The 27,630-nt window shown below is 34.7% G+C and overlaps 1 protein-coding gene across 2 annotated transcripts; it reads left to right on the top strand.

Annotated features, from left to right (window-relative positions):
- The first annotated feature begins 1,284 nt into the window (after positions 1-1,284).
- Positions 1,285-25,598, top strand: LOC109052015 (sarcalumenin). 2 transcript variants are annotated; one of them, XM_042717405.1, is made up of 7 exons: positions 1,285-1,388; positions 11,770-11,865; positions 13,454-13,549; positions 18,196-18,231; positions 21,383-21,499; positions 21,589-21,822; positions 22,882-25,598. In XM_042717405.1, the coding sequence occupies exons 1-7, from the start codon at positions 1,331-1,333 to the stop codon at positions 23,691-23,693; spliced, it is 1,449 nt and encodes a 482-aa protein (XP_042573339.1). In that variant the 5' UTR covers positions 1,285-1,330; the 3' UTR covers positions 23,694-25,598. The 2 variants fall into 2 exon arrangements, with proteins under 2 accessions (XP_042573339.1, XP_042573342.1); XM_042717408.1 differs by lacking the exon at positions 18,196-18,231.
- The last annotated feature ends 2,032 nt before the right edge of the window (positions 25,599-27,630 follow it).

Raw genomic sequence — 27,630 nt, 5'->3', positions numbered from 1 at the left:
TAACGGTGTTATTTTATTTTGTTTATTTATTTTTGCGGTTTAGTGTTATTACTGTCTTGGTATATTCATGTTTCTATGGTAGGGGGGTTATAAAGAATTCAAGTTTTATGATCTCTCATGTATCTAAAGCTAAAATTATTTTGCCATTTTATTTTAGATCATTTTGGAGTCCTAAAATGTACTTTAGTTTTAGTTTTTTTTTTTTACTTGTTTGAATTAATGAGGCAACAAAATTCTTTCATTGACCTATCATCTTGGTTTTCATTAATGATGATAAAAAGAATGTTGTACCTAAATCATGGAAAGCAGAGGTAACCATAGCGACATTTACCATTTCATTACTTTTGTTAGCAAAATACAAAGCGACATAGATGCAAGCACTTCAACAGTGCACATACATACGTTTGGTATAATGCGCAAAGTTATTTAGAAACTTGTTTCCACCATAGGATGAAAAAAAAGTAACTGCTACTTAAGTCACAATTCTGTTTTTTTTTTTTCTCGCAATTCTGAGTTTATATCTCGTAATTCTGACTTACTAAATGATTATTATTGTTATTAAATTTATAATGGATTTGCATAATTATTCCCAGAACATTAGAAAACCCTAAACAACAGAAACAACCTCCTGCTGTTTGTTTCATGTTTATCTTTCACAAATGAATTGTGGATGTACATTTTAAAGTGCATTCACAGATTAACGAAGAGAGTTCATTTGCCTGTGAAGTGCTGGAGTCGGCGTCTGTGGTGTAATGATAAGGCGTTAATCTCCACTCTCTGAGGAAATGATGCTGCTGACTTTTACACCTTGTTCCCGACGGTCAACTCCTGTAATCCTACCCAGCACAACTGCACCAGCAGCACTGACTCAAGTCAGTGATCAGGTTAGTTAAGTTCATTCAATAAGCCAAAAGTTTATAATGACCAACATGCTATTTGAAACCATAGAGTACATTCTTCATTAATTGCTTTTTTGATCAAATTCATTAAGTGACTTCTTAAAAAAGTGGAATGACGTGTCACAGATAGCGTTATCATGTCATACCTCTTGTACAACATTCCTTCTCACTTGCCAGAATCAACACCAGCTGAAGTACCAAAGCGCTCCTGTGCTCGAGATGGCTGCACACCCTTGATTAGACGTCACTGTCATGATGGCTCTGCTAAAAGAGACAGTCAGCTGCTGGGGTGCGCCCTTTTCTGACAGCTACAGCACCAGCCCCCTCCATGTAGTCCCATCTGTAAGACCACCCTCTTGCTGGCGCCCTCTGACCTTCTCAGCTCAGTATATATAGCCACAGAGGCTACCAGAGGTCTCCTGGCAGCCAACATGAAGGTCTTAGTCTCGCTCTGCGTCTTTGTGCCCCTGTTGGCACTGGCCACAGCAGGTAAGAGCATTTTACTGTTTGCATTAGTTTAATAATACAGACCTGAGATGAGGTTTACTTTGTGAAGTTGTCTGTAAAACCCCCATCTAGTGGTTTGAAATGGTTAAGCTCGGTGCACAATACGCATGCAGAATCAGTGGTCAAAAATGATAATTGAAGATTGTTCTTGTTGTGCATTATGTTTGTCATATTGACATGGATTGTAGGACCTATAGGGCTTTTGGATGAGTAATGCTTGGCAGCGTTGATGAAAATGGTGCCTTGAAACTGTGACGGTCACCAGCAGGAGATGGGCCACGTCACTATCTGCTGAGCTATTTAAACCCACAGTGTTCGATAATAACTCGGGACAAAGACGAGTTATCTTAGGACCTGGCATGTGCAGTTTAACAAAAAGTTGTCTGAATGCTAAACAAATCCTTTATAATTAAAACTTTATGACATATATTTCAGTTTAAACTTGTGGAAGGTCTGGAGGTTCTGTGTCTCAGTGGGACAAACGACAGGGGGGTTATTTTCGTTCAGTAGACGTTTTAGCCCATGCATTGTGCGTCAGCTGTCGTGAGGCATGGCACCAGCTTATGGAAAGAGCTAGAGCCTTGGGACGACTCTTAACCACTCGCTTCATTCCTGTTTCCAACTTTTCTTGAATCCCGAGGCATCCCATATCCCAATTTCGGAGATTTGAGTGGGGGTTCAGCTGGTATTTATATGAAGTTCTAGGTGCTTGTATGCACAACTTTGGCTTTATTGATTTGCTAATATGAGACAACTAAATCCAAATCCAAACTAAATTCATCAAAGAAGGTCTTGCCTTTTAAACCCATGCTCTTAAAAATAAAGGTTCTTAATTGGCATCAATGATTCCATCCATGGAATCTTTCTATTTCACAGAAGGTTGTTTATAGTGAAAAAAGGTTCTTCAAATCATTTGAGTTTTCTTAAATTAGTTATTTTAAGACCTTTTCACCAAAGGGTTCTTTGGGGAACCCAAAATGGCATTGCAGTGAAAGCTCCATTTTGGAACCTTTATTTTTAAGAGTGTCAGCTATAAAAGTCCAGCGACTCCAGCATTGGATGTGAGTTCCGAGGGCTCTGGCTGCCGCCGTTACCCTTGTTCCGTCCTTGGGCTCCTCTCGGGCCCGGCGTGGGCCTTCGTGGGCCCAGGCTGCAGTCAGGTGTCTAAGATTGGAAGTTGTACTGTAATGGGACACTGTCTACTATAGATTCCCCCATCGTCCTCTTCCTCTATCCCCTCCCCTCCTGTCCGCACTTGTCTTTGGATCCAGCGTGCAGCTGCTGTCACCCTGACACAATCGTGATTTATTTATTCCCAGACACTGGCCATATAAGGACAAGCATTATCTCAGCAGGAGGAGCCGCGGCCGTCTATGCCAGTCTTCCAGCATTGGTGTGTGTACAGCTAGAGAATTGAAATGCTAGTTGCCTCAAAAATTATTAGATGAATTATGTTGGAATTGTTGAATGACAGTTAAAGTTAGTGCATGTGCTTCTAAGCTTTTGTTCATTTTTTATTTGTGAAAATGTGTTTTCAATCTGATTAAGGGCAGATAGAGACCCTAAGTTATTCACACTTACTGCGAATAAAGGTTGTTTATTGGTATCTATGGTTTCATGAAGAACCTTTAACATCCATGGAACCTTTCCATTCCAAGGGGTTCTTAAGAATGGGAAAAGGGGAACTCTTTCCATCTGAATAATTGGAAAAAGAAAGCATAGTTTGTCATTACTCATGGTGTGATACTGTCTTTCACTGTGTAAATCCACTAACAAGCATCATGATTTTGGTGTAGGTTCTTATTAAGAACTTGGGCCATGGCTTTATTTGAAAACATAATCTGTTTCCAGTTGCTTTGTAGTAGGCCAAAGGTTTTACAACCTTATGACCTCGCATCTGTTCACCTTCCTCACCAATGTCTTCTAGATGACGAGTTTCCTTACCTTGCATATTAGGTTGCTACTTAAAGACATTTTGCAGGCATGCTGTTTGATTGCTGAAATAACTGATTTAAAAGTTCAAACCTGATTGGGACAATGTGTCTCAAGCCAAGATTAAAGTTGCCATATCACTGGCTTCATGCAAATCCTGTAAAAATGAAGGTTCCAAATGAAGGCTTTCACAGTGATGCCATAGAAGAACCATGTTGGGTTCCTAAAAGATCCTCTCAGTGAGCAGCTCTAAAAACCATTTTTTTTCTTATTGCAAAGAACATTAAAAAAAAAAAATCAAAAGAATCTTTGTCCGCTTTAAAGAACATTTTGTGGAATTAAAAGATTCCATGGATGTTAAAGGTTCATGATGGAACCATCAAAGCCAATAAAGAACCTTTATTTTTAAGAGTGAACCATGAGTAAGGTAAGAAGTCATCCTTATTGACTACACATTTGATATGGGCACTCGGTGTGAGTGAGGGCTCTCCCCACCTTTCAGCAATGTATTACAGCAGGCATGTGGTGCCCCCTGCTCTTTAGGGACTTCCCTCTGCTAGGAATTGTGGGACAGGCAGCCAAATGCTTATTCCATAAAAAGGTCAGTGCGACGGAAATGAGTCATGCTTTCAATCCCTTTTACCCCCTTGGTTCCATGTAATGTTCTTACTGCGTCCTAACTCTGATACCCATGACTCCTTTGTGGAGTTACCACCCGGACACGATCCTGGTTCTCGGATACAAAAATGTGTCACACAAGGCACTGTCATTTTGTGTCAAGCTATTAAAAGCTTTGAAGTAACAAGCTATAAACGGCACACAGGAACTTCTGGAATCCTTTACTGTAAAAAAAAAAAAAAAAGGTCAAATCTGAGTTTTAATCGTGCTAGTATTTATTTAGATTTATTGCTTGTGTTGATTTTAATGTATGTAGACATTGTTAGCTATTGAGGGGTTGTAATATCTTAATTAACTGCTAATTTTGGAAGTTTAGAATCACACCTCTGATTGACAGAAAAAGGCCAGTTAGATTCCGCCCCCCGGAGGCGTGAACCATTGTAGAGCTATTTCTGTCATCAAGTGAGACCAGAACCTTGGCACCTGTTGCTATTTATGTCTCTCAGTGATTGCCCTATAGATAGATTAGACAGAGAGATAGGATTAACATTTGCATGATTTTTTAATTATGTAATTATTCACTATAAAAAATCTGTGACATTTACGGTAAAATACCGGCAGCTGTGGTTGCCAGAACTTCACCGTAAAAAATGTGGTAGCATGATTTAGGCTTTACAGACTTAACTTAGATTCACAATAAAATACTGTATTTCATTAACTGATATAATTTTAATAAACCAACATATTGACGTGTTAATATCTGTTTTGAACCATTGCAATTACCACCAAAAACTGGTGGTGATGAGAAAGTCACATGATGAATCAAAGCTCATCACAAACAGCTTTTCTACGAGATGAGGAGGGCAATACTTTTTATATATATAAGGTGCACAGTATCATTAACACAAACACTAAACCCCATCATGGTGACACACTGGAATAATGTTAATAAATAATAAATAAACATTAAAATAATTAATAAACATTAATTTAAAACATTAGATGTAGGATTAAACCCTAATGTACACAACTGATAAGAAAAAAACTAAGAAGAAACATGTTATTTAATATATATATACTATTTTTAATGTTTTTGAAATAATTAACTTCTTTATATATATATACAGTACAGACCAAAAGTTTGGAAACATTACTATTTTTAATGTTTTTGAAAGAAGTTTCTTCTGCTCATCAAGCCTGCATTTATTTGATCAAAAATACAGAAAAACAAATGTAATATTGTGATATATTATTACAATTTAAAATAATTGTTTTTAAATTTATTATACTTTAAATTATCATTTATTTCTGTGATGCAAAGCTGAATTTTTAGGATCATTCTCATATGATCATTCATTATCAAAGTTGGAAAAAGTTCTGCTGCTTAATATTTTTTCAGAACATGTGATACTTTTTTAGGATACTTTGATGAATAAAAAGGAAAAAAGAAAAAAGCTATGTTTTTAAAATATAAATATTTTGTAATAACAATATACACTACTGGTCAGTAATTTGGGGTCAGTAATTTTTTTTTCTTTCTTTTTTTTAAAATAAAACCAATACTTTTATTCAGCAAGGATGTGTTAAATTGATAAAAAGTGATAGTAAAGAAAATATATTATTAGAATATATATTATTAGAATTTTTTATTTTATTTTGAATAAATGCAGTTCTTTTTAACCTTTTATTCATCAAATATATTAGACAGCAGAACTGTTTCCAACACTCATAATAAATCAGAATATTAGAATGATTTCTAAATGATCATGTGATAGACTGGATGTTACATGTGACACTGAAGGCTGGAGTAATGATGTTGAAAATTCAGCTTTGCATCACAGGAATAAATTATTTTTTTAAAGTATATTCAAATAGAAAACTATTATTTTAAGTTGTAATAATATTTCACAATATTACTGTTTTTTCTGTATTTTTTGATCAAATAAATGCAGGCTTGATGAGCAGAAGAGACTTCTTTCAAAAACATTAAAAATAGTAATGTTTCCAAACTTTTGGTCTGTACTGTATATATATAAATTGTCATGCAGGGAATTCTGGGAGTGTCAATTTACGGTTTGTCACTGTAAATTATACAATGACTTTTTCTTTTAAACTTCCAAAAACCGTATTTTTAACAGTATTTTACTGTAAAATTACATTAAATGTAATTACATTTATTCACTGAATATAGTATGGAAACTTGCTGTTAACCAGTTTTTACTGTAGCATTTTTACAGTCTTTTACTGTTAAAATCACAATAATTTTTTACAGTGTAGCTAATAATTATTGTATACTATATATAAGTATTTGTTTGTTTGTTTGTTTACATTTGGAGGAAAATACATATAATTACAGTATATTCAAATCAAAATCATTTATTTTATTAAATCATTTTATGGAAGATTCAATTTATATGTTATTTTATACTATATTAAAATTGTAAGTGTACTGACATATTTCAAAAGACCATGTTATTGCTATTTTTTAGTATGGTACTTTTTTGCAAGGGCTGTAACAGCATTTAAAGTTTGATTTTGTGAAGTTTAGCTGCAGTGTAATGTAGTACATTTAATCCCACAGCAGCTTTGTTCACCTGGAAATCCCTTGACCCGCTGTGTGTTGTGTATACGCTCTCCCTAGCTGCCGGTAAATCCTGCGGGTTCAGACGGGCTCGAGGCTCACCTCCCTAATCATGCTCACATTAATTCAATTTACCTTCATGCATCCGCAACATGATCAGGGGCTTTTGCACTAATACACAGAGGAAAACACACCTATGGGCCACTGGAAGCATACTAGATCATTTGAATGAGAAAAAAATTAGAAAGTTAGAAACTTAATGCATTTTGTGTTTATTGCCTGTTGTTAGAAGTCTAAACAATCTCCTGCAGCTTTTCAAAGGCCTCCATCTGTGTTTATGCAATCATAAACATCGAGAGAGCCTAAAAAGATACCTATAAGGTCAGCGGATGATATTAAACCATGTCTCCTCACAAAAGTGCACGTGTGTGTGTATTTGACCAATAAGCCACGGTCTCCAGCAGTCTGGTGGCATTCCGGCGGGATGAGCCATAGCAACAGCTGTGTTTTTTCCAAAGCCTCTGTTGCTAGGCGACAGGCTCATTGGATGTCCATAGACACCGCGACAGATGCTGGCAGTTTGCTTATTTGTCCTTCCAGTGCATACAGGGTTAAATTAAAGCTGACCCCCATGGACTAACACTGTGCTCGCTCGAAGCGGGTATATGTGTGATTGTGTTGGTGCTATATTAGGTGATGGAGCTACTGTCATTGCATACTGTGCACCCTGAGGGGACAGAGTCTCATCATGTAGCTCCTTGACACCCTTTGCGGAGATATTTCATAGATCTGAGGCCGTGTGGATCTAAACTTGGCCCGCATGAGAATAGATTACACAGCCACTAATGTCCTCCTTAGTACTAAGTACAATTTCCTTTAGTGACAAGTCAGCTGGTCTGCAAGGTGAGGGGAGTTGGACATTTCTACAGTCTACTTGATTTATTTATTTAATAAATAAATGGTAATTGAGTTTAAAGTAAACTTGCAGTAACAACAGATAACTAATAACTGTTATATATTAATGTTATATAATTCAAAGACATACACTAACTGTAAAAATTGTAAAATGGAAATGTAAAATATACAGTTACCAAAATGACACTTATTTTTTACTTTAAAGTTTTGGCATCCACATATGCCCCTTTTTATTTATTTATTATTATTTTTTTACCATAAATAAATAAATTGTTTGATTATTGATTTATTTAATTAATAATATAATTATATATTAACTATATAATGTTAATGATATAAATGTATTTTTATAAATATATATTAATATGTGTTTGTTAAAGTTTTGTTTATTTATTCATTTAAATTAAGCATTAAACGTTTCCGTTATTAGCCAAACGCATACCATTTTATTTAACATTTTATTATAGTTTTCTTTTAATATTTGAGTGTTTGTTTGATTTATGTTTATTAATTTAAAATGTTTTCCCAAATATTAACATATTTTTACTAACAGTTATTTAGGTATAAACAGGTTTCCATAAGTAATCATACCATTTCTAAAACATTTTATTTACATAGTTTTCTTTTAACATTTGTTTATTTGGTGTTTATTTAAAATATATTTTTTGGCATATATTAATAGATTTTTAGAGGTTTCCTTTCCTTTTTTTAACATTCATAATACTGTTTACTTGTAACTTGATTCATTCATTTGTTTGTTTATTTTTTACATTGTTCTGTATTTACATTGTATATTTTACAGACAGGTGTCTATACCTTTCTGTTTTATACTAAGCCTTTTCTAAATCATCACTTTAGCAGTTAAAAACCCCACATTGTTCACAGTTCACCCATTTAAACTGCACACCTCACCGTTAACCTTCTGCTGAGTTCAACATTACAGGGCTGTATTTTTAGCAGCTTGACTTGGCCGGTGTCGGCTGAGCACTTGTATGCTTTAACCAGCACATTGTGTCATCACAACAGGCCTGCAGTCTCTGCGCTGAAAGCCCATCTGCTCTCAACAATACGGTGTTGCGTTCAATGGGGCGAGTCCTCGGCAGGCTGGAGAAACGTGTCAAGTGCTGAGCTGTAGAATCCGACCGCGGCGAGCCACTGTGAAGTCTACAAAAGATGAAATATATATATATATAAAAAGAAATCACAAAAGGGCAGCTGTGGAAAATGTGAAGTAAAGTTGTCTTCTTAGCCACCCCTGTTGGAAAATTCAGCTATGCTTTGGATAGTTGCTTTTACATGGTTTCTAGCTAGTCCAAGCTGGTTTATGTTAGCTAACTTAGCCAAAAAAGTATATTTTTATTCAGCAAAACTGACTAACGTTACAGAACATTTTCTCTATAAAAAATAAAATAAATAAATAAATGCTGTTCTTTTGGACTTTGTGTTCATCAGATGAATCCTGAATAAAAATGTATCACAGTTTGAAGAACAGAAGATACTTCTTTCAAAAACATTAACAAGCTTTTAACTTTTATTTGTTTGTTTATTTGCTGTTTGTTTAAAATATTTTTGCCATGCATTAACAGGTTTACCATGTTTTTACAATTTATTTATTTATTTATTTATTTCAGGCTTTAACTGGTTTCCATAAATAATTCATACCATTCCCTTTAACATTTTATTTATTTGTTTGTTTGTTTATTTGTTGTTGTTTTTTATTTAAAATATTTTTGCCATAGATGCAAAAAATTTAGTGTTGACACCTCTAAATATAAATACATTTTATTTCGAATCTGTCTATTTTCATTGTTTAGATAGATAGATAGATAGATAGATAGATAGATAGATAGATTTAAAACTTAAACAAGAATTCATCAACCAATTAAAAGTTTTGTCTTGACAAACTTTGCTTTCTTAGTTAAAAGTATTTTACCTCTCCCTTGTGTTATAAGTCCAGCTGCAATTAAGTTCAGTTCAAATTCACTTATTTGTAGAAAACATTGTGAACTCATGGCTGGTTTGATCAGCCTGAGCTGAAGTCTATAGATGTAAACAGATGGGGGCTCTTCAGAGACCTGGCTGGCCCACATTTACAGATGGGTTTTACATTTATGCTGATGCAGGTTGATTAAGCATATATTACTTGAGCTGTCAGTTATTTCCATTGACAGCCAACAAGGAAGGCTTACACATGCATAACAAGTTTCAGATACCCAATAAATGCCAATGGACACTTGAGAACAAAATAAATACGCTGTTCAGCTGTATGGTCCACTAGGGGATTGTGGGAAAGGACGACAGATGAGCCAAACTTCATTTCTAGAGCTTTCCAGGCAAACTACATAGCAGCAAGTACACTGAGCGCTGAATAAAATTAACAGGTTCACTGTTCGGTGTACTGGGTTGAATTTAACAATTGTAATTTACTTGAAGCAGTCTTGTTATTCTTAAATTATGTTTCAAAAAGTAAGTTTTAGGAAGGTTTTTATTTATTTATTGTGTTTTCGTCACTTAAGTCACTTATGCTAACCAAGGCTGTATTTATTTGATTAAAAATATAGTAAAACAAGTAATATTGTGAAATATTTTTACAATATAGAATACCTGTGTTCTATTGTAATATATATTTAAAATATAATTCATTCCTGTAATGCAAAGCTGTATTTTCAGCATCATTAATCAAGTCTTCAGTGACACATTATCTAAAAAAATCATGCTAATATGCTGATTGGCAGCTCAAGAAACACTTATTATCAATATTGAAAACAGTTGTGCTGGAAAATGTGATAGGTGTGATAGGTGTTTTTTTCAGGATTTGTTTGATGGATAGGTAATTCAGAATTTATTAGAAATATATTATTTTTTGTAATATTATGAATGTCTTTACTGTCTCTTTTGATTGAATTTAAAGCATGTCTTCTGATGTAAGTGAATTTTAATGCCAGCACCAACTTCAAAACTTCATATGATATGTGATACAATATGGTACTTCAAAAGATACCATATGGCAGTACTTAAGGCACTACTAGCTTTCTGAGGTAAATCTTCATGTGTTCTGCTGGTAAACAAGCATAAAACAGTACAAAACAAAAGCAAGACAGTGTGTTGTTGGGTAACTTCCCACTGCTGGATATATTTAGGGTCTGTTATCTCTTTTATCAGCATAATCCAGTCATTTGGTTGCAATGTGTCCATCATTAAAGCTCCAGCTTGTTATGAGACCAGGGAGTCCCCGCACCAACAGCCCTGTGTTATGAAACCAAGGCTACATTACACTTGACCATTGGTTGGCTTTATTTTTAGATTTGATACTCTAAAATAAGACATGATCAAAGACAAAAACATCAAATAAATGCTGTTCGTATCACGATTTCCATAAAAATATGAAGCAGCACAACTGTTTTCAACATTGATAATAATTATTTATTTCAAGTGTGGACAGCCCTAATATGTTATTTATTGAGAGCAGGTGTACTGTTGAATAGGTGTGCTTTTTGAAGTCATGAGACTTTTATGATTTCTTTGTCTGCTGGATAATAAATTGGGTGGGGAAAAAAACCCAAAATGTAAAAAAGACAATCAGAACACCTTAGCAACCGCATGACATTATTGTTTTTAAAGGAAAATGTGTAAATAAATTTGCATCTGAATCTGTAAATGAAAGTGAACGATTATGCTGTTAGGCCTGTTCACAGCAGGAACAATAACGATAACTATATCATCCACATCAGCGCTGCAGTTTTGTCGTCTGCCACTTTAAATGTTTGAGCTCTTTAAACCTGGATTCTGATTGGCTGTCAAAGTTTGTATCATTCATCAGCTGGAAAAAAAAAAAAAACATTCTGAAAGTGATTCCAACAATAGTCGTTATTGTTATAGTTGTCAAGTGGACTCTGCTATTCTTTTGCATTTAGAAAGGTTTTCTTAAAACGATATCTTTATCGTTATAGTCCTTGGTGTGAAGAGGCCTTTAAAATGTGTGCGTTTGTTATTATAGTCTGAGACAAATTACTACAATCTGGACCAGCCATGCACATTTGGTCATATTAACCTTTTACAAGGTGTTTTAAAGTCTGTAAAACTCTTTGTAAACCCCTGTTTATCCATCCAGAAATACAGCCGTCAGCACACAAATAACAGATAGCTTGTCGATGCAGCTTGGCAAAGATTAAAAGGACGGTTTTATCACAGGATACTAATCACAGAGACCTCAGGAAGACCTGCTGCAGTGAATTATGGTCCGTTGTGGCTCGCCGGGCAAGATTTCCTCAGGCTTCAAAGGAAGATTTAACTTGTGTCCTTTTGGTTTCTCTGCAGAGGAGGAAGCCGTTCTGGAATCCATCCTGAGAGACAGATCTCACATCGAGGAAACTCTGAGGCTCGCGGCAGATGAGAAGGCTGGTGATTTTGCTGGTGAGGACATGAAGCCTGTGTCTTTGACAGATACACACAGAAACACATCATTTCATTTAAGTTTACAGGCTTTTCACACTATGCTAGCAGGTGAATGTTGTCTTTAACATTGGATAATGCAACATTTCACATTAGCCCGCTGATATGAAACAGCATAACCATCTTAGACTAGTTTAAACCAAATGTTTTCAAACTTTTCAATGCCTAGGGCCCAGAAATATGATCTGCTTACAAAAGCCCTCTTTCCTAAAATATATCATTTATTTATACTGTGTAAGAAAAATATTAAGTGTGATATAAAGAAAACATTTTGTTTCCTAAAATAAGTTAAGTGGCTTCTGTGTGGACACTTACGCTAAAACCAAAGCAAATTATTAATATTTTTTATATTATTTATACCCATTAGAATAATGTTAGATATGTAAACCTGAAAAGAAACATTTTCTATACAAAAGTATTCACAATAAATATCTTGTGATTTCCGCATAAAAAATGAAATGTTATCAAATTATGTATTTGAGCTTAAAATGAACCATTTTATTATAAATAAAATATATTAATATTAATATAAAATTAATTTTGATATTTTTTAAATTTCCTGCAGCTCCCTTTCAAACCTCTTTCTGCACCTTTGTTGTTGTTTACTAAAACAATTTTTATTTATTTTTTTAAATGTTGACTGAGTTATAGATAGATGAAAAAGTTGTCTTGTGTGTGTGTGTGTAAAAATGTCAAAATAACATAACAAAATAGCTAAATCTTAATAAAAATATTAAAAATAAATAATAATAAATAATTCAAAATATTAATAAACATGCTAGTAGAATATAAAAACGCTGTAAAAATGATATAATCAGTAAGTTATGGAAACTTATGTAAATTATGTCAACATTAATTCATCTAAAAATCTTTTGTTTTTTAGATTTATATCAAATTCAACTAGAATTTTTAACTTTTATTTAATCTGAAATGACTTGTACAACCAAATTGATTATACTTAAAAATCTAAGGCAGCAACTGAACCTAAGTTTTTAAGTTGAAATAGGTGTTTTTTTTTTTTTTTTTACAGTGTAATACTAAAATAACACTGCACAGTTTGATAACTCCTGATATCAATCTCACTAAAACTACAATACCGAAGCTGTTTGTGGCGGCAAAATCTTTGAAAGTAACTATCGGACATTATAATTTGTTTTTACAAGCGGCATTTATCTGGCACAAAACCTTCAGCTAAACTAGTTTCTGAGAAGCTTGTTGGCTGCGAAGCATGAAATCATGTTGAGTCATTGCTCTTTGTGAATTGAACTCGTCATAAAAGAGGGCATTATTTAGTCCATAAGTCACATCAGCTACCAGGAGAAAGTTGTTATCTGACTCACCAGATCCGTTTCAAACTCGACTACTACCTCAGAAAGGCACGTCGATGTTTTTAGGTTTGTTTACATTACCGTCTCCTCTCATTTCCTTCCCAAAAGCTTTATCCACAACACCATCTGCAGTCTTTCCTCTCTGCGCTCGGCCCTGCTGTCATGTGGTGGATGTCATACTCAGCTTTCGCCTTTGTTTGTTCTCTGTTTTCAACTTTCAGCTGCTCTGCAGAGGCTGATGAAGATCTACCACAACTCCATCAGGCCCATGGAGCAGGCCTACAAGTACAATGAGCTGAGACAGCATGAGATCTCAGGTACTGCTGTCCACCGCTGTCTCGTGCGTGTTTGTCTGCACTCAAAAGCATTTTAGGCCTCAATTTAAGATGTATTTGAACTGCACATAAAATGTTAACATAAGCTTATAAACTTAATGTAATGCATTTTTGTCAGAATTACATGCAACAGGTAAGATTTATTTTTTTAAAAGATCATAATTTACAGTTGACTATTCGCATCTATTGATTACATTTAAATAATCATATTTTCAAAATGCATTTATTTAAATCAGTTAGAATCAGAGTTTTTATTACTTATCTAAAACTAAAAACAATCACAAAAAACACATTTTTGATACTTTTATATAAAGTTTTTATATATTTTTTTATTTTAGCATGTTGTCAAGGAAATATTTATAGTTCATGTACTATAATAACTGAAGTAAAAATTAATAAAAACTAAATTAACATAAAAACTAATAACAATTACTAATCACATAACAAACCTTACCTAAAAGTTACATAAAATTAAAATTAAAATGGAATATATATATATAGAGAGAGAGAGAAGTTTTAAAATAATACTAAACACACAACAAATTACAATTTAAAACAAAAATAGATTTTTTTTGTAATTTATCTTAAATTCATTTAAAACTAAAGTAATTAAAACAGAAATAAAAATTAAAAACTTTATGGACAAAACTAGTAATAATGGCAAAAATAAATCACTAAAACTTTAATGAAAATATTAATCAAAATATTAATAAAAACTATAATAGTATCTCAGTGATACTAAAATTACTACTTAGGAAGCAGCATAAATCTGTTCACTGTGAAATTAGTTACATTTATTTGGTTAAAATATGGCTATAGCTGTGAAACAAGCAGTATTCAATTAGTTAAAAGGTATGAGATTGAAATAAATAAACATGAACCAACTATATAGACATACAAAAATCCAAAACTAATACATAATGAAATTACTAAAACTTTAACAAAAAAATCTAAAAATAAAAACATATATTCAAAATATTAATAAAAGCTATAATAGTATTTCAGTGTTCAATTCAAGTGGTGAAAACGTGTGAGATTGAAACAAAATCGATTTATTGGTGATAAAAATATAAACCTGGTATTGTGTATTTAAGACATTCAGTTTATTAATATTATTGAGGAAATCTGAGCCGTTTCATTTATGTATGACTGACAAATATGCATCACATTAAGTTTATGGAAATTTAAATGCAATTCAAATACACACGTTTTAAATTAAGGCCAAAAAAATGTTCTTTTGAGTATAGCATTATATGAATGTTGATCCATTATATCATTCTCCATCATCCAAACCAACCCACAGCATTCTAGCTGCCTTCATCATATATTCATAAGAAAGAACCAGGGGTTGCTGTGTCAAATTTCAGTGTCTTTAATTAAATCCTAAAGTAATCATTTATAAACAGTTTTGAATAACCTGTCTTAATTCGGCACAGTAATTGTCGCTCGCAGCTATATTTAAACATCATTTTCTGTGTGACGTGTGCATCAGCAAATGTGGTTCTTTCATATGAGTATTTCATTTCCCTCACAAAGTTCCAGATACATCAGAGCTGGTAAATAAAGTCCCTCTAGACAGTCAGCTGCAGGATTAATTGACACTAAAGGTTTTTTTTTTTTTCCGCTGGACGAGAGGCGTATCTGAGTATCGTGGCTTCTTTGAGCCGACACATGTGCGGTTCGTCTTTCCACAGCTGGAGCACTGGTGCTCGTCCAGAGCCGGCCGAGGGGGGCCAGAAAACAGAGAAAGAGAGAGAGAGAGAGAGAGAGTTAAAATAGAAAACACAAGGCTTTCTTATTACTGCCGGAGGAACGAAGCCTCCATCTGAAAGCAATCAGGAGTTTCTCAACAGCCCTAGATGTGCTTGAGTCCTCACAAGTCTGTACAAATGTCTCATGAATATCCTTTGTGCAGCTTTTCTCTTTTTTGAATTATTTATACAGTAATATTTTATGAAAGAGGAGGTTCTGCAGGCTTAGACTGTGCTTTTGGATGGATTGGACATTTGACGTTTCGACTTTATCTGAAATAAGTGGCAAAATTTATAAACATTTACACTTATAACTAACAATTATATCACTTTCACTAAATAAATTAGGTCTTTTTTTTTGTTTTTTTTAGACCTTTAATTTTGGATTTTGCTTTATTACTATTAGTTGTTAAACTTTATTATTTAATTAATTTATATAGGACACATTTTGTTGGCAATAACATTTTTCGTGACATTTTCATAATCTGCATACTCAATACAATGAATAATGAATTTTGCAGAATTTAAATATTTAAACATTTACACAATACAAAAACAATATTCTGATTATATTATATTATGCATTTGGATTAATTTAACTTTGGACTTCTCGACTTTCAACAATAATTTACAACTTCAAACTTTCAGAAAATATCCCAAATAATAAATGACAAAAGTGAGATTTTATGGCTGTATATAATTTTCACCAGATAAATTTTTACACCTTCCATTTTGGATTTTTCTTAATATATATATTACTATTAGTATTATTATTTATATTGTATTACATTATTTATTTAGTAACAATACACAACTTTTTTTGTTGTTGTTGGTCATAACATTTAAACAAGATGAAAAATTTTCATAATCTGTTCAAATGTTCATAATCTGCATATGTATGGATATTTAATCAAATGAATTATGAATGATGCATAATTTGCTTATTTTAACTTTTAAATAGACAAAGGCAATACAAAAGCATAATTTTCTTTATATCATATTATGCTTTTGAATGGATTGAACTTTTGACTTCTTGACTTTCAGCAATATTTCTTCAAACTTTCAGAAAATTCCCAAATTATATGTGACAAAATGTATAAACATTTAGATTTTAATTATTTTCACCAAATAAATTATGCCATTTAAAAAAAAAAAAAAAAAAAAAAAAAAAAAAACCTTTTGGATTTTACTTAATATATTATTATTATTTTTACACAACATTTTTGTTGGTGATAACATAAGCCCAAAACATAATTTTTTGTACTATTTTGTGCACATTAAATTCTGTATTTTTATATGTTTTTTGTTAAAAGGAAACCCCATGTTTTAACCCATTCACCAGATTGACCTGTTCCCTTAGTAGTTTGAGTATGAAAATGAAGTTTAGGTAAACGAGGGCGAGTTATTATTGTAAAGCTGCTGGTGCTAACCCCTGACTGAACACTGGGATACAGCTTGCCCCCTTGTGGTTCAGCATGGTATTTAACCCCTACACTCACCACAATAATGCAAAACTGACCTTTATACTTGTGAGGAAGCAGAAAGAAGCTGAAACAAGCTTTCAAATATCATCTGAGCGCCAGTGTGATCAAAGGCTATGCTGGTGATCAAAGGAAGATAATGTGTCTTAAACCATCTCTTCACAAGAAACAGTAGTTCTATACGGATACATACTGTTTTTCCACCAAACAGTTGACTGTGGTTATTAAAAAAAGGAGTAAGAATATATTTAGTGTTATTTATGTATAATTAGGTTAATTTAGGCTTTTAGAGATTAGACTGTTATATAACAATTAATTAATTTATTTATTTCCTTTCGGACCTCTTGTGATTTTATTGAATTTACCTTTTACATGAATTTATCTTGTTAAAGTGTAATTGGATTGAAAGTTTGAAAATGTGCAAATCATACTTCACCAAAAAATCTACAGAAAAAAATAAATAATAAGAAACTATTTTGGAAAAAGAAAATGAAGCCTATTTTCAGGAAAATTAAGATTATTCTGTAATGAATAATGGTCATTAATGTTATGCAAAACATTTAATTTCCTGTAAAGCAGAACAAAAAATGTGCATTTTTTTCAGAAATAAATACAACACTAAAAATGTGGTGTACAAACAGTTTTCCTTGAGAAACTGCTGCCAAATTTGACACACAATTATATGGAAATATTATATTATATAAGGGAAAAGTAGCACATTGAAATAAATGTGAAATTTTAAAGTAGAAGAACTGTATTTTCTTGTAAAACATATACTCCGGGAATATTCCAATAAAGTTCAAAAAGTCATTTTTACAGTCACATTGTATAAATACTTCACCTAAAACTTAAATTAAATATTATCATACATTGTAATTGTATATGCAATTATATGCAAAGATTGAGATTTTTTTTGCACAACCATAATAATGCAAAATATTACTTTTATACAAAATATTACTGTCATTTTGCAGTAAAATATGTCAAAAGTTTCATGAGATTAACCATTTTTTTTATTTTTGTGTGTAAAACAAGCATTTTTTTAATTTAATGTATTTATCTTTTTTTTTTAGATTGACCCATTTATTTATTACATTTACAAATAAATATTATACATTTTGTATAAAACAAGACAAACTATTTATTTATTTATAAGAATAGGATTTGTTGCAGTGTGTGTTCAATCTCTTCTAGAAATCATTGTATCTGGACGACCATCAGTCCTCATCCACACACATTTCAGCTCATCGCATATAAAAGTGTCACTTTCTGTCCTCCTCCTCAACCCCTTCACACTCTCTCTCTCTTTCTGTCTCTCTTTCTCCTCTGCCTGCACTTTTCCTCACACTTGTCACTTTCATCCTTTCTCCCCCCGACATCACCCGTCACTAAACAGCCTATCCTGGACGCACACTGGGGGATTCTGCCACAGGTGGGTATGACGGGACGCTTCGCTGCATGGCACTGCCTGCGTCTCTGACCCCCTGCAGTGTAACGCCAGCTAGCGCTCATCTGCCCAATTACCATCAGCACCGAATGAGCACTATTTACAAAGTGCCATTATATGTCAGCGTGTAGCATTGCTCAGTCGACGATCAGCCACTGGAAAGAGCAAAACTGTAGCATTTTTTTTCTTTCCTGTTTTGAGAATATAACACTAACAAGTGAATTTGGTGTTTCAAATCATCCAGTGGCACATGCAACAATTCAAGCAGCAGATTTGGGTGAAAGTCTAGATTTGGTTCAGCTGTTTTTCTTCATCCAACTAATCAAACTGTCTAATTGAATTTAATCTGAACACTAATCGAAGTCTCCATTCATGAGAATAATTTGATCATCTCTGCTGTAAGATAAACGGCTGTTTTCATGTATAAACTCTGTAAAATGTGAGTTGCACAAGTTTTTATTTCATTGCATCGTTTTATGGATTGGTGTGTGTAATAAACAGTGCTTGGCAATTAATCTTGATGTATCTGTTACAAAAGTTTGGGGTCAAAAAGATTTTGGTTTAAGGTTTTTATTCAGCAAGGATTGATCAAAAGTAAACACAGTAAAGACATTTATAATATAAATAAAAGATTTTTATTTCAAATCAGTGCTGTTGTTTTGAACTTTCTGTTCATCAAAGAATCCTGAAAAATAAAATGTATTACGGTTTCCATAAAATATAAACTATTTTCAACATTGATAATACTAATAAATGTTTTATGAGCAGCAAATCAGCATATTAGAATGATTTCTGAAGTATCATGTGGCACTGAAGACTGGAGTAATGATGCTGAAAATTCAGGAATAAATTATTCTTTAAATATATATTTAAATAGAAAATTAACTTCTATTTGAAATTGAACAATATTGCTGTTTTTACTGGATTTTTGATGACAAAAATGCAGCCTTTAGTGAGTGGAAGAGAGTTTCAAAAACATTAACAAATCTTACCGCCTCAAACTTTTGACTGGTGTTAAAAAACCGTAGATATTAGTCAGAGAAGATGACATGTCTAATTTGACGCAAATAAAAAAAAGACAGTGAGTATAACAATCAGTTTAATATGTTCTACTGTTGTGTTTGTGGGTATTAAATATTCAGCCAACAAAACACTAAACATATATACTAGAAGATAAAAACGCCACAAAACATAGGTTGTGCAAATTAGACAAGTTATACAATTATATTAAGTTACATATTGAATGGTCTGCACTTCCGTCCCTCATAGCCTTGATTTTATTTGCATCATAATAAATATACAGCATCTACTCTGGCTAAAGTTCATTGGTGTATCAGTGTTGGTTGCATGTGCAGTCCTGGCATGCAAATATGGGCGGGTTACTTGTCTAATGTCAAGTAAATTGACATAAGACAAGTAAAATTAAAGGTTCCAAAAGAGGATTTTCGATGCCACAGAAAAAACATTTTAGGTTCCCCAAAGAACCTTTCAGTCCTTAAAAGAATCTTTTTTTTTTTTTTTTTTAGTGTGAAGAACATTTGAATCATCTAAAGAACCTTTTGTGCATTTGAAAGGTTCCATGGATGTTAAAGGGTCTTCATGGAAAGTGAAAGTGAAAAAAGTGACGTGACATTCAGCCAAGTATGGTGACCCATACTCAGAATTAGTGCTCTGCATTTAACCCATCCGAAGTGCACACACACAGAGCAGTGAACACACACACACACTGTGAACACACACCCGGAGCAGTGGGCAGCCATTTTATGCTGCGGCGCCCGGGGAGCAGTTGGGGGTTCGATGCCTTGCTCAAGGGCACCTAAGTCATGGTATTGAAGGTGGAGAGAGAACTGTACATGCACTCCCCCCACCCACAATTCCTGCCGGCCCGGGACTCGAACTCACAACCCTTCGATTGGGAGTCCGACTCTCTAACCATTAGGCCACTCCTCCCCCTTGGCATTGATGGAACCATCAATGCCAATAAAGAACCTTTATTTTTAAGAGTGTGGAGTCACGTGTTGTGTCTGAAGGTGGCTCTCAGGTTATCTTTAATGAGACTGGGTTCTTCTGCACTGCTAGCCGAGCTCCTTGACCTCTACACCGCTGTAGAGCTGCAGGGGCCTTGAGCGATTGTGTTCTGGAGTACTTCACAGAAATTACATGCTCTGCAGTTATTTAAACAGAAATGTCTTTTGCTATAGAACCCTTATTCTGTCCTCAGGCTTTACAACAGAAAAGTTGAAGTGAGTGAAACGGCCTTCATTCCTTTATCTCAGCTCTGAAACAGACATTCATTAGATATTTTCTTAGAAGAAAGATTTCAAGAAATCCAAGTTAGATTCAGTGTAAAATGACTTATTCTTTATCTAGAAAGGTTTTGATGAAAGGTACTGGATTCAGCAAAAAATCCCACATAAAGAAGAGAATCTGGTTTAGAGAATCTGTACACATGCATTCACACAACAATTTAAAGACCTGTTTTGGGTTCATTAATGATTTTGATTCACTTGCACTGAGGGCGAAGCTCAACAATGCTGCATGTGCATTCAGTACTCTTTACGCTTGCTGTTTCTGCCGGCTCTTCCACGAATGTGCACCTCAGTGTGATGGTGCATTACTTTCTTTGGTCTAAGTTGAAAGATGAAAACCAGTTAAATTAGCAATATGCAATAAGAATAAGCAACAAGCACCAGTGACAAACCATTGCAATATCATTTCCCCTTTGACAGATGGAGACAAAGTTTTCAATAATGACCAATTAATCACTGAATAAGAAAATTCACTCTTAAAAATAAAGATTCCAATATTGATGCCATAGAAAAAAACAACAACAACATATTTGGATCGTCAAAGAACCTTTCAGTGGACAGTTCTAAAAAGAACCAGTATTTCTGAGTGTGAAGAACATTTTAGAAATCTAGTCTTTTTCCACTATAAAGAACCTTCTGTGGGATGATGAAATCTTGGACCCTTAGATGCCAATAAAACACCTTTATTTTTTAAAAAGCATGCATATGATGATTTATGTTTGCTTTTTAAAAGAGCTCTTTCATTCATGATAGAACTTGAATTCTTGCCCTGAGTCTCAGATGTTTTAATAGTAAATGCCACTGTTCTCCAACTCTCTCTCAAACAGATGGAGAAATCACCTCCAAACCCATGGTGCTGTTCCTCGGACCCTGGAGCGTGGGCAAGTCCTCCATGGTCAACTATCTGTTGGGTTTGCAGGACACTCCTTACCAGCTGTACACGGGTAAACTGTTGTCTGTGCTGCTTCTCAGGTGGTTTGCAGTATTAAAATATTGTTCTATTACAAATTGGCCTCATCTTCTGTTCGTCCAGGTGCTGAGCCCACTACCTCAGAGTTTACCGTCATCATGCATGGTGAGAAGATTCGCACCGTGGAGGGCATCGTCATGGCTGCCGACAGCTCTCGCTCCTTCTCCCCACTGGAGAAGTTCGGCCAGAACTTTTTGGAGAAGCTGGTTGGCATCGAGATGCCCCACAAGCTCCTGGAGAGGGTCACATTCGTGGACACGCCTGGAATCATTGAGAACCGCAAGCAGCAGGAGAGAGGTACAGATTCTACATTGATTCCCATTATTTCAGGGTTCCCACGGGTCCTTAAAAAGTCATAAATGCAAATTGAAGGTCATAAAAAGTCTTATATGTATTAAATGTTATAGGAAAAGTCTTTATTGTCATTTTAAGAGGTCTTTGATTTAAGAGGTGATCATTAAACTCAAATGCATTAAACTGATTTAAATAAATATGAGCTTTGCATGTTTTATCTCTCTCATCTGTTTGTAGTGACCCATAGACATTTCAAAATAAGAGTCCCGGTGTATTTCAGGCTTTTTTTTTTAAATAATTAAATGTCCTGCTTTATGCATACAAGCTTTTTCTGGTTGTTATAGGTATTTTGGTTACACAATAAACTATTAGGAAGGAAAAACATAAAACATTATTTAAAACATTCAGTATATAGATATGACTAGTACTGGCACCAGGGTTATTATACTAATTTCAGCTAGATTTGCCAAAGCAAAATTTCAAATTTTCATTTTTCAAAATAACTAAAACTGAGAAAAAAAAAAAAAAAAAAAAAAAAAAAAAAAAAATATATAGACAAAAACAATAATAAAAATGACAACAACAAAAAAAAATACTAAAACTGAAATTACAAAAATAAAAACTCATTCAAAATATTTTAAATAATGTAAAAGTATCTCAGTGATACTAAAAAAACACTGATTTGTACAACAACATGTTTATTATTTATTAAAAAAATACTATCATATCAGCACAATCTGTTATCTATATATGTCAACCCAATTTGTATAATATTGGTACATGAATAAAATAAGATGGAATAAAACACGTCTTTAATATTTTAAACTCACAGTTCCCCTGTTTTGCTGATAAGCAGTATTAAGTCTTCAATGAATGTGAAATACATGATTTGTTTTGCGATTGTATAAGTTTAATCTATATGGATATACAAATTTAATTTATTTGAGATGGTCTTTAAAAGCATTGAATTTGATTTTTAAAAAAAAACCTGCAGATACCAGTATTTATCATCTTAATCTATGAATCGCAATTAATTCTATATATTTTTTCTCCCACTTCAAGGTTACCCATTCAACGATGTGTGCCAGTGGTTTATCGATCGCGCAGACCTCATTTTCGTGGTTTTTGATCCTACCAAGCTGGACGTCGGTCTCGAGTTAGAGATGCTCTTCCGGCAGCTGAAAGGTCGGGAGTCTCAGATCCGTATCATCCTCAATAAAGCCGACAGTTTGGCGACCCAGGACCTCATGCGCGTCTACGGCGCCCTCTTCTGGAGTCTGGCGCCCCTCATTAATGTAACCGAGCCCCCGCGCGTCTACGTCAGCTCCTTCTGGCCCTACGACTACGCGCCAGACACCAGCCACGACCTCTTCAAACGCGAGGAAATATCCTTGCTGGAAGACCTGAACCAGGTGATCGAGAACCGTCTTGAGAACAAAATCGCCTTCATCCGCCAGCACGGCATCCGTGTTCGCATTCACGCCCTCCTGGTGGACCGCTACGTGCAGACCTTCAAGGAGAAGATGAGCTTCTTCAGCGACCCCGAACTGGTCTTCAAGGAGATTGTGGACGATCCTGACAAGTTCTACATTTTCAAGTCCATCCTGGCCAAGACCAACGTCAGCAAGTTTGACCTTCCCAACCGAGATGCTTACCGTGACTTCTTCGGGATCAACCCGGTGAGCAGCTTCAAGCAGCTGTCGGCCCAATGCTCCTACACGGGCGGTTGTCTACTGGAGAAGATCGAGCGCGCCATCACCCACGAACTGCCCTCTCTGCTCGGCAGCATCAACTCCAGCAAGAACCCGACCCTGTCTTCCTGCGAGGCCACCGGCTGTGGGGAAAAGCCCAAGAACCGATACCGGCGAAACTGAGAGAAGAAAACCAGGCAGGAGGGAGGCCGAAGAAGTGGAGGACGAGAAAGGAGTGACGGTGGAGCGAACAAACCGAGGAGGAGCAGTGGAGCTAATCCTGTTCCTGCCACTGGTCCGTTTCGAGTCAATGGAGACGGATCTCACGGGACTTTTTTCTTTTTGTGTGAAGAGGTTGTGTGTGGGGACGTTTTAAGGGTGGGGGATTCTGCAAATGGGTGGAGGGAGGTTCTTGTGAAGTCTTGAGGCGGAGTTTCTTGTGAATGCGAGGAGAGCGCGCCAAAATAACTCTCCTCTCTTTCCGCACTACTTTTATAAACTGTCTGCAGTTTTGGAGGGAAAATGTGTACGCATGGAAAACAAAAATGGCTGACACACACTTAAAAAATGTAAAAAATAGCAAAAATAAAATATCCTGAGACTGAAAATCAGATATCAGCTGCCTTGAATGTGAACCAAAATGCAACAGTGATGCAACTGTCATGTTTTAAACATATGGATTATATAATCAGTTCCCCAGTCATGCATTTTTTCCACTGTTTTTTGGGTTGATTTGTTCACTTGTAATGGTTAGTAACTATGGATTTTTATTTTTTTTCTCCTCAGACTGATAAGCTACTAGCATTTTTACACTGCATGTTATGATACATATGGGTTTGGTTTCTTTCACATTTCCACTTCTCCACGTTGTGTACCACAATACAGGTTCCAAAAGGATGTTTTCGCAGCAATGCCAGAGAAGATCCATTTGGGGTTCTCTAAAGAACCTTTAAAGGAATGGGTCACTCAAAATTGATGACCCTCAGGCTATCCAAGGTGTAGACGAGTTTATTTCTTCATGAGAACAGATTTGGGGAAATTTAGCATTATATGAGCAGTGAATGGGTGCCGTCAGATAAAGAGTTCAAACAGCTTACAAGTAATCCACAAGTAATCCACACGATTCTATCAATTAATGTCTTTTGAAGAGAAAAGCTGCGTTTTTGAAGAATAAAACCCATTAATGCCATTTAAACCTTTGCTTCAGGCCAAAATATGAGTCCATAATCCATAAATAACGCTTCCTCCAGTGAAAACATCCATGCATGTCCATGTTATCCTCATACATCAAAATCCACCCACATATTTGTTTAGAACTGTTTTGGACTGTTTTTGCTTGTGAACGGTGCTTGATCTATGCATATTTCTCTCCTGATTCGAATGAGATGATTTTTCACTGGAAAAAGGGCTGGATAGAGGGCTTGCATTTTAGCCAGAAACAACAGTTTAAAATTAAAAACATTTTAATGATGAATTTGTCTCATACAAACACATATCCTTTTTATTTCACAAGAAATTAATTGGTGGACTGGAGTGGTGTGGATTACTTGTGGATTATTGTGATGTTTTTATCAGCTGTTTGGACTCTCATTCTGATGGCACCCATTCACTGCAGAGGATCCATTGCTGAGCAAGTGATGAAATGCTACATTTCTCCAAATCTGTTCTGATGAGGAAACAAACTCATCTACATCTTGGCCTGGGGGTGAGTAAGTTTTCATTTTTGGGTGAATTATTCCATTAACTGATTTTTTTCCATAAAAAGACCCTTTTGTGCATTTGAGCGGTATCTAAAGGCATTTGAAAGGTTCTTCATGGAACCACTGTTTCCAATAAAGAACCTTCATTTTTAAAAGCGTATTTAAAATTCCACAACTAACAGTCAGGTCTTAAGGTTGGGGTTTTGTGTGGAAATAATCACATTAATCTAGATATCTAGATAGATGTTACCTCAGAAAGCTGCATTTTTATAAGCTTTTTTTTTTTTTTTGAATCCTAGTTATGATGTATGGTAGTCAGCAGTGAAAATAGTGCAAACAGTGCAGTTCTGTGGGAGAGACAAAACTGCAATAAAGTGTTATTAACCGAGCTGTCTGGTTTTTTGGAGTAGTGTCGTGGCGGTTAATAGACTCTGATCTCTTCTGAAAGACCTGTCTAGTCCCTGTTAAATATCAAGGTCACTTTTTGTTCTCACCATCAAAAATAGACAGAATATGAACCATGGTGTCGCTATCAGATTTAGATTTTAACCGCAGGTAAGTGCTGAAAGATGCTCAAGTCAGCTGTATCTAGAACAGGTGGGAGATCACAGGGCTCGTCATAAATGCAGCAAGCCCATTAAAACATACAGAGGATGTGAATATTGCTCAGTGTCTGAGCATGGTTAGTTATTCTGACAGGTGGCTTGTTTAAAAATAAGGCAGAATCAGTGATTTTACTTCCTGCACTGTTTGTGCAACAAGCTAAAAACTACTCGCTGCAGTGTTTGCACTGGCAAATACCCCTCACATGTTCTTTAGACAATGTAAAAATCAGTATATAAAGACTACTATAGTAAAAAAAATACTGTTTTTTCAACACTTCTTATTAGCTGTGAGTAAGTGTCTGTGTGTTGAAGTTGCTGTGTCAGTAGTTGTCCACTAGAGTGAGCACAGAATGTGAAGAGGTACAGCATTGCATCACATCGACCAGGGCACAAAACAGCAGAAATTGCACTCCACATAATGCTGAGGTGAGGAAGATTATTGTACAAACCATTTCTGGCAACATAAGGTGAATGAAATGAAGCAAATTGTGAAATGAAAAAGAGGTTGAACATTACAAAATGACCATTATGAAACAGTGGCTGTTTGTTCATGAAAATGTACAATAGCATAAAATGAACATACTAAAGAGAGATTTGACATTGAGATTGAAACCTCTGAATCATGATGCAGTGAAGAATGTCTAATCATTATGTGTGAGGTTAAAGTCAACATAAATATCTAAATGTTACACGTTTACTTAATAAAAGTTAGCTATTTGCTATTTATCCATTGTTTTTGGCTGTTGTTGTAAGGAATGCCTTTCTAAAATGAATTCCCATTAAACAAACATATAATTTAATGCTAATGTTTATTTAAAGGAATAGTTCACCCAAAAATAAAAATTAGCTGAAAATTTACTCACTTTAAGGCTATCCAAGATGGAGATGAGTTTGTTTCTTCATCATATTTGTAGAAACGTAGCATCACATCACTTGCTCAGCAATGGATCCTCTGCAGTGAATGGGTGCCATCAGAATGAGAGTCCAAACAGCTGATAAAAACATCACAATAATCCACAAGTCATCCACACCACTCCAGTCCATCAATTAATGTTTTGTGAAGTGAAAAGTTGTGTTTGTAAGAAACAAATCCATCATTAAGGTGTTTTAACTTCAAACCATAGCTTCTGACCAAAATGTGAGTCCATAATAACTCTTCCTCCAGTGAAAAGTCCTTCCTCTGTTGTTCTCTAATATCAAAATCCACTGGCATGTTTAGAACTGTTTTGGACTGTTTTTGATTGTAAATAGTGCTTGATCTTTGCATATTTCTCACCTGATTCGGATGAGATGATTTTTCACTGGAGAAAGCAATATTAGCAAAATGTCCAGCAAATTGTATTTTTGGGTGAACTAATCCTCTAATGAAGGTACTAATATGGTAGTAATAGCAAACAAACAAAAAAACATAGTTTTCCCACAATACTGCATCACTCCTGTAGATCAAACAGTAGCACATGTTGCGAAAAAATACCAAGGTCTTGGTTTTGATCCCAGAGAATGCAAGGCCTGATAGAAATATTTATAAACCTTGAATGCAATGTAAGTTGCTTGGATAAAACCTACCAAATGCATAACTGTAAATGTAAATCCACTGCAAACTCACTTTCAGATAAGAAACACAATTTACACCTTCACATCAATTCCTGATGGATAAAATCAAGCGGAATCCTACATGAAGTAATTTGGGTTGCTGATGTCTTTCATGTAGCTTTTAATGAACAGATTGTAATCAAGGAAGTTTCCTCATTGTATTCCCGTATCTGTTATTATGTGTTTAATGCATGAGAAGATGTAACAGCTCATTTTGCAGCA

Source organism: Cyprinus carpio, chromosome A3 (assembly GCF_018340385.1).
Source record: "Cyprinus carpio isolate SPL01 chromosome A3, ASM1834038v1, whole genome shotgun sequence".
Lineage (NCBI taxonomy): Eukaryota > Metazoa > Chordata > Actinopteri > Cypriniformes > Cyprinidae > Cyprinus > Cyprinus carpio.
Note: the sequence above shows the minus strand (reverse complement) of the source record. Positions and strands in the feature narration are given on the sequence as shown.

What these genes read in the sequence shown, in the direction of transcription:
- LOC109052015 (XM_042717405.1), top strand. Translation starts at nt 1,331, where the DNA reads ATGAAGGTCTTAGTCTCGCTCTGCGTCTTTGTGCCCCTGTTGGCACTG. An exon ending in GAAGGCTGGTGATTTTGCTG is followed by an intron (nt 11,866 to 13,453) that starts GTGAGGACATGA and finishes TTCAACTTTCAG; the next exon opens with CTGCTCTGCAGAGGCTGATG. An exon ending in TCCTTACCAGCTGTACACGG is followed by an intron (nt 21,500 to 21,588) that starts GTAAACTGTTGT and finishes CTGTTCGTCCAG; the next exon opens with GTGCTGAGCCCACTACCTCA.